Genomic DNA, 12,634 nt, shown 5'->3' with positions numbered 1-12,634 from the left:
TCTGATGTTTTTCTTTCTGGGCGTGAAAAACATATCTAGATCTACATTTTTTTTTAACTATATAAACACATGGAAAGATAATGTATATGCTCTTTCACATGCTGTCTAAATTCAACTATATACCCTGGATATCATCTCATGTTACTATAGAGATGAGCATTACCCCTTTATGGATATGGATACACTATAATTTATCTGAGAAATCCCTCACTGACTGAGCATTTTGGTTATTTCAAATTTTTGCAATAATACTTTAATGAATACCCCTATAAATACATTTTTTCCTGTTTGTCCAATTTTTTTCCTTAAATAAATTCCTTAGAAGAGCTGAATCAAAAGGTAGACACTGTTACAATTTAATATGTGATGCAAGACTGCCCTGTGGGGGCACTCCTTTTCCCTTGCCCTCCCTAGCCAAAAACTTATTACTCTTAAATCTTTGACAATCTGTTAATTGGAAAAAAACAAAAACAAAAATGAAATAAAAAACCTCTTTGTCCTTAACATATACTTATTTTTAGTGAGGCTCAGCATTTTTTACATATTTATTTTCTATTTGTTCTTCTTTGGCAACCTGGCTCTTTCTCTTCTTTGCTCCCTGTTCTAGGTAAGGTTATTTGTCTTTTCTTATTAAAGTAGAAGTAAAAATACTTCCCCTTGGTTTGACATTTGCCTTCTGAAACTTTGTATTTGTTGCCATATAGTATAAAATTACTTATGTATTCAACTGCCAAGTTTTTTTTTGGGGGGGGGGTTCTGTCATATGTTAAAAAAAATTGTTTGTGTGGGTGGGGGGGATCACGTCTCAATCTCAAGGCCCCTTATATCTCAGCTAAAATAAAATTTTAAAGTTAAATAGGTAAGGGGCTCCTGGGTAGCTCAGTTGGTTAAGCGTCTGACTCTTGATTTCAGCTCAGGTTATGATCTCGCTGCTGTCAGATTGAGCCCCATGTTAGGCTCTGCGCTAGGTGTGGAGACTGCTTAAGATTCTCCCTCTCCCTTTGCCCCAACCCTACTTGCTAGTGTGTGCACATACACACACTCTACCCCCCCCCCCGACAAAATTAAATAGGTAAGTAAGCAAGCAGCATATTTAAAATTCAGAGAAAATGACATAGCTCTTACTAAAAAAAATTACAATGTTTGAAATCCTACAGAAATATATTTTACTTAGCATTCTGAAAAGTGGACCATTATTGTGCTCTCTTGAACAGTACCTATTTTCTCAGTAAATGATAAACATATGTCTCAAAATGTAGAATGTAGAGTTTTTAAAAATATATCACTATTCCTATTCAATGAAGGCTTGTTAAAGACAGGCTTCTATTTTCTAAGTTTATTTATTTTGAGAGGGGGAGAAAGAGCACATGTGCATGCTCGAGCAAGGGGAGGGGTGGAGAGAGGAGAGAAGAAGAGAGAGAGAGAATCTCAAGCAGGCTTCGTGCTGTCAGCACAGAGCCTGAGGCAGGGCTCCATTCCATGACCCTGGGACTATGACCTGAGCCAGAATCAAGAGTCAGATGCTCAACCAACTGAGCCACCTAGGCGCCCCAAAGACAGGCTTCTTTTTTTTTTTTTTTTTTTTTTTTTTTTTTTTATTGTTTATTTATTTCTGAGACAGAGAGAGACAGAATGAGCAGGGTAGGAGCAGAGAGAAAGGGAGACAGAGTCCAAAGCAGGCTCCAGGCTCTGAGCTGTCAGCACAGAGCCCGACGCGGGGCTCAAACTCACAAACCATGAGATCATCACCTGAGCCAAAGTCGGTCGGTCAACTGACTGAGTCACCCAGGCACCCCAAGACAGGCTTCTTAAAAGAAGAAAGTTTTATTAATATAATGGCAATCACACATACTTCTTCATTCTCTTAAGAACTAAAAGCTCTTCATGAAATAATTTCTCTCTTTAAATTCTAAAGAGCTCTCTTCTTGCACTCAGTTTAAAGCTTCTAGCAGAAACTGAAATGGGCCAGATTTAGGGGTAAAAACTATTTTGGCCAGGATATAAATTCTTTTATTTTATTAGAAATCAATATAAATGAATTAGGACACAAAGAATACATGTTCCCTACTATCTATATAAGACCTTTTATTCCAAAATCTAGTAGTACATAGTTCATTAGTGTAAAATTACTTTCAACTTAAAAACAAGGGGTGCCTGGGTGGCTCAGGTGGTTAAGCAACCGACTCTTGATTCAACTCAGGTCATGATCTCGAAGTCTGTGAGACTGAGCCCTGGGTTGGGCTCTGTGCTGGGCATGGAGCCAGCTTGGGATTCTCTGTCTCTCTCCCATTTGATCATGCACCCACACATACACTCACTCTCTCTCTCAAAAAGAATAAACATTTTACAAAAATAAGGGAGGAGCCTAGTGTCTCCTCTTAAAAAAGAAAAACTGAAAAACAAGTCAAAGAACCAATCTAAAAGAAAAAAAAAATCCAACAATAACCCAACCTTCCCAAATTGGCTTCTAAAAGCCAAATCAAAATAGATTTCTTTTCTCTTTCTTTTTTTTAAGGAAGTAGCTCGGTGTTGTTCTACCTATCTCCTAGGCAGTTTGTATATAGATTATGAACCTATGTCTGAATAATCATTGAATACTTCCTTTTTGTCCTGGAAAAACTTGCCTGTAATTTCCCAATTTGACCCAAACAATCTGCTTGTAATGTAGTTTCTTGCCAGCTTTACAGTCATTACAATTCCAGCAGCCTTCTGGCATTTCTATGCTCAGGCATTCTGGGTGGAAGGAAGCCGGGCACGATTCACAGCAGAGCAATCTTCCACCTTGAAACAAATAAACAGTCTTAATAACTAAGAAGAGAGGAAAGAGAAAAAGAAAGAGAAAAGAGAAAGTTATCTTTTAAGTGCATCATATTTGACTCAAATTGGGGGAAAATAAAGGGATTGAGTCAGCTCTATAGTGATGGATTAAAATAGAAAACAAATGAACAGGTTTAGCTACTTCAGTCCCTTTTCAGGGCTCCAGGGGCCAGAAACTCAAAACTTTTGAGTGGTATGAAAACCATTACTGTAGTCTTTACAGTAATGTGGGCAATTGAGGTATCCGCTTAGCATGCAGCTAAAACTCTTAACAGATGCATGGAATCTTTGAGTAGATTTGAGAGCAGATTTTCAAAGAAATATGTAACAACTTACTTTCTTTTCTCCTTGAGAGCTAAGAAAGCATGCAATGGTCATCTTGTATTTTAATCCAGTGCCATAGTTAACTAAATCCCTTTATAATAAAATTAGCAAGAATGAAAATAACCAATAGGTTGACCAGTAGTTTTTTATTTCCATAAAAAAATGCAAAAAAGCAAAGGATCGAACTTTCTCAAATTGGTGATTACATTATCATTTAACTTTCCAGCAAAAATAAAGAAAGTCAAAAACAGGCTATACAGCAGTGGTTTGCAACTTTTTCATCGCCAAGGATCTCCTTTCTCTTCTTCAGGGACCCATGTTTCCAAACATTTTATCAACCAATAAACCCCCGAAACAAACAAACAAAAAAACCAATCCTAAACCAAAAAAACAGAATCAAAACCCCTGTTAAAAGGTAACAATTTCTCCTGTTTTTATTAACCAAAGAAATCTGTAACTGCCAATCAGAGCTTCTGATTCCAATAACAAAACTATCACATTAAGTTGTTCAAATCATAGCCAAATATAAAGAAATGTATGCAGCCTTATTTTGTGCAAATGTGTGATTCTGTTAGATTTTCTGAAATATTAAACATAGTTAAAAAATTGTTTATATAAGTTTTTCTGACTTCACATTGAGAACCACTGCTTTATAGCATAAAACTAAGTAAATGTCACTGTGGAATAAGTACCACACACAAGGAGATCCCTCTCCAGGTTCCCTGGCAAAATCCTCTCCTTTGAAATACACAAAATGATCTCTGGATTAAGACCAAGACAAGTACAGCAAACAAAACAAAAGGATATTTTTTAATGCAAAAATATAAAAGAGATTTGGGGGGAGATTAGGTATTTCTAAAAGGTATTTCAACAAGTGACAGAGAAGGATGTTAACCACTGAAGATGAAATATAATAAAGACATTTACTGCAAAAAAAAAAAAAAAAATTGTGTTGGAAAATCAGGCCCATAACCTGATTGTACTGAGGTTTAATATCTCATAAGCAAAAGGTTAAGAGCCCTCTACACAACTTTATGAAATCACACGCTCTAACCTTTTGAGGGTTTGCTATCAATTTTCCAGAAAATCTTTTCTTCCTGTAGACTTTCAAACTTCTAACTGATTAACATAAAAACAAAAAGAAAATCTATATACAATCAGTGATGAAATAAATTACTATATTTCCTCTGCTTAAAAGCTTTTACTTCAGTCATTAAGATTTTTTCCTTTGTCTGCAGATCTCAATGTGGATTAATTGCTCCAATTCTCCAACCTACAGATTAGCTGCCTGAGTGCTCTTAGCCTAGGTAGGGGGTTTGGTAAGTTTAAAATAAAAATGAGATAACTGATTTCTCCATCAGAAAGGAATTACCAATAGGGAGAGCAGACTTTGCAAACAGCTTTAGGGGACATGTGATCATTAGAGCTGATGTGGAAAAGTCAGGCTGGCCATTTTTAACATTATGGAATAGTCCTCAATTTTAAGTGTTATTTCAGAGGAAATACAGACCCAGAATCGTCAGTGAAAATCATCACGATTTTTTGACAAAAAATACACAAGAAAAATGAAAATATGAACAATCCACCTTGGTGCTATGCAAGAAAACTGCTTTAGGATGCAAGAAGAAGATGTGGTTCAAGCTAAGCAAACAGAGGGCTCAAAATAATTTCAATTCATGTCAAGGTCAATACTGAGTACCAAAAACAAAGTAAGAAACAATTGAATTAATCTAATTTTATAAAAGCGCCTGTAGGAAATAAGGCATTTCCTAAAATGAATGCCTCGGGTAATTTTATTGCATTATGGAGTTAGCCAGACCTACGTCCATGTTTGTTTCAGAAGTAGATGGTATCACCAGTAAGGTGACATACTCTGACTTCAATGTAAAAACAAACAAACAAACGAGCAAGCCAATACTCTCTCCAACCTACTTCTCCATAGGTTCTAATCAACCTGCTTAATTACATATTTTTTAGTCTTGGGTTGCCACTTCAGATGTCTGACAAAGAGCAAAGATACATCATCAAGCAGGCAACATAAAGAATGGGGGAAAAAAAACCTATTTCAAATATACCTAGTATTTTAGGTATGAATCAAATTTCCTTTAAAGATTCTGAACTTGGCTCCCCGATCATAATGGGAATGTATACAGGAAAAGGCCTTTACCTTCAAGGTTATTCATTTTACCCTCTGGGATAAGACCTCCCAAAATAATATAGTACTGTTAAACTACTTTTTCCTTTTTTACAAGCAGGCTATGTAAAGTTAAATATAAGATTTGCTTTTATAGATTAAATTATTAGGGAGAATATAAATATACATTTAGTTCTTGATTCTCTGTGGATAAATTATCCATAAGTAATTCTTCAGTTGAGCTGGGCTGCCTTTCAATATCGAGTATTTGGGATAAATTACCCCAGCTGCCCACCAAAGTCTCCTAAGAGAAGGGCAACTAGTTTTCATAGCATCTTAACAAAAACATTTAGGAAACAAAAGGACAAAATGTAGCCTAAAATCAAAATTTTAAGTACCAATATCTTGGCTTCCCTCTTTTAATAACCTATCCTGGTTTTTTAGTTGAAAGTTCATGATAATTTACATCACATCTATTCTATTCTAACATGAATGGTAGTTCTCCATCAGGCAGAAGAGAAAGAGCCTTAGAATCTTTCTATATTAAGCAAAATCCTACTCAGTCTTTCAATTTTAATAACCCACAGATAGATGGAATGTGTGAGAATTTATTCAACGAGAAGTAAGAATTTGCAATAATGGAATTATTTTAAGCCCTTTTTAATAATGTTGCAGCCATATGAAGACACAGTCACAACCACCAAGGTAGAATTTACCAAAAGCAACAGATAGTGCTTGACAGGCATACATTTCCCCCCTTCATTTAAAGAGAAAAAAAAAAGGAAATGCAAAAATAAAAAGCAAGAGATAAACTATTTTGATTATTACCTTTCTCACATTTCTTTTTGGAAGCTGACGAAGAAGGAATCATAGGTAATTTCATCAACTCTGCACGATTTGATTCATTCAGTAGGTAGTGGGACTTATAGGCATATGAACTGAACATGGGGTCTGAATGGTCCTGAACTATCAGCCCTATACGAAACAAACAGAAAGAGATGAGCTGCAATGAAACTACCCATGATTCCATGAGGGTAAAAAATAAACCAACACCTATTATGTAGCTGTGCTAAAAGTTGGGGGGAAAATGAGAATATGAAGAAAAAGAAAAAACTGACAGAAAAGGCTTGCCAGAGTTGTTAAAGGGAGTTTGAGCTACTCGGTTTCTTATCCTGTAAAAACCTACACACCCAGAAGAAAACCACAAATTAATTTGAAGATGTAAACTGCAGTTGATGTCACACTTAAAACCTGCTATGATACACAAAGCTACACTCCTTAATATTTAGAAATACTGTGATGACAATCCAAAGAACAAAATGACATATCACTTAATAGCAAGTAAGAGTTATTTACATAACATAGTAGAAACACTGATCTACCTTCAATGTATCAACTAACACTGAAAGGCAGAATTGAGTCTCTCTTCTTCTCTAGTCATATCTTTTTCTGCCAGATAATGAAGCTGTTCTCTATCAGTATGATAACATGATTTTAAAGGAGCCAGGACTTGTTGAACTTCACTAAGGTAATGCAAACCATTTACATTTTTTCCCCCTGCCATGACATAAAGTAATTACCAACCTAAGGGTTTATAAGATAGTTCTTTTGATCTACTAACCCAGCTATCCTGTTTGGAAGGAAACAGATCTCCTCTAACCCACCTGTGACACCCTCCTATCCTCTTCCTCTTGTTGAGTTCACTATAGGCCACTCTTAACCTAGGTGAGTGTGAGACCAGGGAACATTGCTCTGTTTGGTTACTAGACAGTTTATAATGATCTGAGGACTTTGCAATAAGGATCATGACAGCCGTTTTATAGAGATCATTTTGAGAAGAGTCAAGAGTTTTGTTTTTAAAAGGGTTACCATTTATTTTTGCCATGGGTGTTATCTTCATTTGGTGCTACCTACTACATTGAGAAAGAGTCAAGACCTACCTCTGATCTGGAGGACAGAATGGAACTTAAAACTGCTAATTGGCAATAGTATAAAAATCTTCTAATAAAAGTTATATAATGTCAAATGAATTTCATATGTTTAATAGAGAGAAGCAGGGTAGTATAAAAAACATGGGCTTTGAAATGAGACAGATCAGGTACAAATGCTAGTCCCTCTATTTAACAATTTCTATGACCTTCAGGTAAATTATGGAATCTGGGCTTCAGTGTTCTCATCTACATAAAATGGGGAAATAATTTCTTAGGGCAACTGTGACCATTCAGATGGTATCTGGTAGAGTTTGATTTACAGATGCAAAAAAAAAAAATGCTATTATTATTAAAATGAAAAGAAAACCCTAGTCTACCTTCTCCATTATAAATTACCATCACAAAGAAAGGCATAGAACGTTAAGTAACTTTTATTTTATACCCCCCCCCCCAGATGAAAGGAAATGCTAGGACTGAACATTTCCTATGGTGCCATGAGGGGAGGGAAGGAGCAATGTTCCTCTACACCTTGAAACATTTCTAAAAATATTTCTAGACATTTCAGTCCTTAAGAATTAGCTGAATTGTTTTAAACAACCAATAATCATGAACTAAGAGAAAAATCCTTCATGAGGAGGGAAAAACTCTGTATAAGGCAAGAAACAAAAGCAAAACAAAGCTTTCTAATACCAAAACAAACACAATTAAAACCTTTTATGTGTGAATTTATTACATTTAGGCCTCTTTAAAAACAAGGAGACCTGGGGCGCCTGGGTGGCTCAGTGGGTTATACGGTTATACTAACTCCAGATTTGGCCTCAGGTCATGACCTTGAGGTTTCTAAGTTTGAGCTCCACATAAGGCTCTCCACTGATGGTGCGGAGCCTTGCTTGGGATTCTGTCTCTGCCCTTCTCCTGTTCTCCTGTTCTTGCCCATGCGAGCTTTCTCTCTCTCTCTAAATAAGCACTAAAAACATTTTTTTTTAAAAAAGGAGACCTCTATAAATACTGATGAAAGAACTCATATCATTTACTTGTGAAAACTTTTGACTTCAGCCTTCTCAAATCCCAACATCTGATCTATTTTTTTTTCCAATATATGAAATTTATTGTCAAATTGGTTTCCATACAACACCCAGTGCTCATCCCAAAAGGTGCCCTCCTCAATACCCATCACCCACCCTCCCCTCTCTCCCACCCATCTGATCTATTTTGAATAAGTTTCTGTAAAAGGCTAAAAAGGAAAATGAAAGTTTGTTTACTGCACAGTTTCTTAGTTCAAATATTTGGGAATTAAATAATCTTGATTATACAGGCATATAAATATAGTATATCTTTCAGAATAACTGTCAAATTGATAAGATGCAAATACAGATCCAGTATTTCCATTATCTCAAGCTTTTTTTAAATCAAGGCATCTGAAGTTAAACTTAAAATGGGTAGAATCCCCTATAAAGCTAGGTTCCTTGACAATGGCCATTTTCTACCTATCTTACATTGAAAATACCTGTTTTAAAGGTTTCCCAATTATTGAATGAAATAGAGCAAAAGAAAGTATTGGTTAATATACTGATGGTAACTGATTCAGAATGTACTCCAAAGTAAGCCAGCATGAGAGTTATAAACTTGATACTTAAAATGTTGGCTCAGTTATACACACTTACACACACACACCCCTGTAAACGTGAGTAACAGTAAGTGCCTAGCAAGGTAGAATAAAATATTTACAAAGTGACAGAGACTTCATGCTATCACTGACACTGATCTGTTTAAAGCCTCTAAAGCTAGCCATTCAACTGATAATTCAGTATTTCCATACTATCATTACTTTCTTAGGGATGGGGAGATGGAAAAGACACCAGTGGTGACTTTTCATTTCTTTTGACTATTTGAATCCTTTCTGCCACTTGTTAACTACGTGATGCAAAACATTGCAGACTTCCTCCTCCACGCACCAGCCAGGTTTCAGAGCAGGATACAGCTGTAATTGCTCCCCTAAATAAAGACACAAGGCTTCCCCAGTAAGGGCAAACAGCCCCAGGGATTTAGCACACACTGGGGCAAACTGAACTGAAAGCCTACATACAATGGGCTGCCACCAGGAGGACAGCCATTTATTTAACCTTTTACTGCCCACCTCCTCTGGCTATTTTTTTTTTAAGAGACACAAAACCAAAACAACTCAAGATCTGTCACACTACCTAAATTCTATTTAAAAATATTTTACAGTGCTTTCACCAAATTAAAAGAATTATTATCCTAAAGCAAAAACCAAAATGAAACCACGTAACACCAAAACCAAACCAAACACTTCATCTTCAGCACAGTCTAAACATAATCTAATTGGCCCGATATACCAGAGTCCTTTCAAAGTTCAGAAAAGTTAGCATTTATATTTGAAAAAACAAACTGCATTTGGGGATATTAATTTCTAAAATGTTTACTAAACACTAAAAATTGTTTTATTATAATACAGCTGAGATACTCTGTAATGCTGAATGCTCTGTACTATATTCAACTAAAGAAATTCTATTTTATATTTATCGTGAACTCCACTTCACTGACCCCCTCAGGGCCACAATATTGTTTTTACTTGATCAAGCTCTTGGCATACTTAAATACCAACAGCTGGCAAGTAAGAAAGCTTGCATTGCTGGCTCTTAGCTACCACCACCACATATGTTGCCTTGGCTGTATCCCATCAGGCCTTCCTCAATGCCAGACCAAAACATGATAAAATACAACATAAACAATTAAAAACTAAATGTGCTCATCTCTCCTTCCAAGTGAAATCTCAATCAGTTGAAAGCTCTGGATTAAAGAATATGACATGGGAAGAGTCTACTTCCAATAGAAGAATTGTTTGCAGAAGGGAATAGATTAATCTTTTGATACGCCATACAGGAACACTAAGAACTTATCTGTAATTTTAAGTTATTTAAAAAATTTAGATTTTAGCTTAATTTATAGAAGAATTAATATTCTAACAATTGGAATGTTTAATGTTATAAAAGGGACTACTGAAAGTGTTAATGTCTCAGGGGTATTACTGAATCTCCATTTCAGTGGGGAAATATGCCAATGAACTCAAAGAAATGGAGAGAAAGGATTGACACTCACCTCTAGCACAAACGAAACAAAAGCCTACATTTATGGCAGAGGATGAACTGCTGCTCCGTTTGGAATGATTACTACAGATGAGAATGTAGGAGGATACAAATATGCTTCCGGCAGCAATGCAAGCATCTCCAGAGTGATAGGCTATTGGACATCTCAAACATCTCATCATGCGACCTGTTTAAAGATAAGTTAAAAAAAAAAAAATCTACATAATTAGGTATCAGCTGGATATAAAATGAGTTTTTTGGAGTTGGACTCTTTTGGGTCCCATGTGATGCTGTTATAGTAAGATAATATTTTTTTTCACGAGTTTGGCTCTGTCATTCCTTATGCAGGATCCTAAATGCAGTGCCCACTGAGAGATCACTCAAAGAAAAACTTGTCTGCTCCACTGCTGGAGAGATGGTGGTCTTAATGTCACCTGTTAAAGAAATTTTCAAGGGTAATTTTGAACATATAGAATTTTCATAATTTCAATTAGAACCTAATCTCTATCATGCTATCTATCGTGACTGAGCTGTTATATCTACAGAAAGCTGTATATATCTATATATACACAGAAAGATAATACCTGATATACTTTTTATAATAATGTGCTTATTATTTGCTGCTGTACTTAAAAACCAAAAAAACAAAAAACAAAAACAAAACCCGGGGCACCTGGGTGGCTAGTCGGTTAAGCATCCAACTTTGGCTCAGATCATGATCTCATGGTTCACGAGTTCAAGTCCCGCATCGGGGTCTGTGCTGACAGCTGGGAGCCTGGAGCCTGCTTCAGATTCTGTGTCTCCCTCTCTCTCTGCCCCTCCCCTGCTCATGGCTCTGTCTCTTTCTCCCTCTCAAAAATAAATAAACATTACAAAAAATTAAAACAAAAAAACAAAAAAAAAAAAACCCAAAACACTTTGTCCCCCTTTTAAGCTCCATTTTACCTTTACTTGCTTTGTAGATATCTTTCTCCATGGAACAGGCAGAGCAACAGTGCTGGGGACAGCGGAATCCTTTTGATTCAAAGATGGCAGTGGGGAATTTGCGAACACAGGCTTCATGATAAAATTTCCCACAAGCACCAACAGAGCAACGCTTCACATCTGTACCAGACACTTTACATGAAAAACATGGGTGCTGTCCTGAAAAATTGGTTGAGGAACACAAATTAAATAAAATCTGATGAAAGCATATCCCTTTAAAAAATTTTTTAACATTTATTTATAAAGCATATTCCTTTTAAATAAAAGCAGCTAAAAGGTTATTTAATAATTTTGGCTAGAACAACTGATAATCAATTTGGAGATAAAGCACTAAAAACAATTTAGGTCTTCACTTTCTCACTCTACAATAAAATTAACCCATAGAAAACCCAGAGCAGAACTTTTCAACATATGGGAGCTGGGAGTGAGAAGGTCTTTCCAACCCAGAATAAATAAATTACCAAAGACAACGAAGATTCCATTAGGCACTTACAGTTTCCATATGTAAAACAGACATAAAATGAAAACTCATAATCCTAATACAAAACACAGAAAAATTATAACTAGATATCTCATTCAAACTGTAGTAAATCAAGAACAAAGAGAAAATATTAAAATTACCCACAGAAATGACAATGATTTTCAAAGAAGCAACAGTAAGACTGAGAGCTGACAGCAAGGGAAAAATGGAAGCCAGAAAACAATGGGATGCTATCTTCAAAGGGCTCAAAGAAAACTTTTACTAAACTAGCATTCCATATCCAGTGAAAGCACTCTTTAAGAATGGAGTGATGGGAATGCAAACTGGTGCAGCCACTTTGGAAAACAGTATGGAGGTTCCTCAAAAAATTAAAAATAAAACTATACTATGACCCAGCAACTGCACTACTAGGTATTTATCCAAGGGATACAGGTATGCTGTTTCGAAGGGGCACATGCACCCCAATGTTTACAGCAGCACTATCAACAATAGCCAAAGTATGGAAAGAGCCCAAAATGTCCATCGATGGATGAATGGATAAAGAAGATGTGGTATATATATACAATGGAGTATAACTTGGCAATCAAAAAGAATGAAATCTTGCCATTTGAAACTATGTGGATGGAACTAGAAGGTATTATGCTAAGTAAAATTAGAGAAAAGACAAATATCATATGACTTCACTCATATGAAGACTTTAAGACACAGAACAGATGAACACAAGGGAAGGGAAGCAAAAATAATATAAAAACAGGGAGGGGGACAAAACAGAAGAGACTCTTAAATATGGAGAACAAAACAGAGGGTTGCTGGAGGGCTTGTGGGAGGGAGGATGGGCTAAATGTGTAAGGGGCAT

General features: G+C 36.0%; 1 protein-coding gene across 2 annotated transcripts in view; it reads right to left on the bottom strand.

Moving 5' to 3' along the window:
* Positions 1–12,634, bottom strand: part of NSD3 (nuclear receptor binding SET domain protein 3) — a 110,574-nt gene that overhangs the window by 14,410 nt on the left and 83,530 nt on the right. The window contains exons 13-16 of one of the 2 annotated variants that reach the window (XM_042983432.1): positions 11,259–11,456; positions 10,327–10,500; positions 6,104–6,250; positions 2,625–2,808 (exon numbers count right to left, since the gene is read on the bottom strand). In XM_042983432.1, coding sequence (XP_042839366.1) covers positions 2,625–2,808; positions 6,104–6,250; positions 10,327–10,500; positions 11,259–11,456 — 703 coding nt within the window. The remainder of the gene's footprint in view (positions 1–2,624; positions 2,809–6,103; positions 6,251–10,326; positions 10,501–11,258; positions 11,457–12,634) is intronic. The other variant, XM_015544220.2, reaches the window with a different exon arrangement.

Source organism: Panthera tigris, chromosome B1 (assembly GCF_018350195.1).
Source record: "Panthera tigris isolate Pti1 chromosome B1, P.tigris_Pti1_mat1.1, whole genome shotgun sequence".
NCBI classification, from domain to species: domain Eukaryota; kingdom Metazoa; phylum Chordata; class Mammalia; order Carnivora; family Felidae; genus Panthera; species Panthera tigris.
The sequence above is the reverse complement of the archived record's forward strand: the minus strand, read 5'-3'. Positions and strand labels throughout refer to the sequence as shown.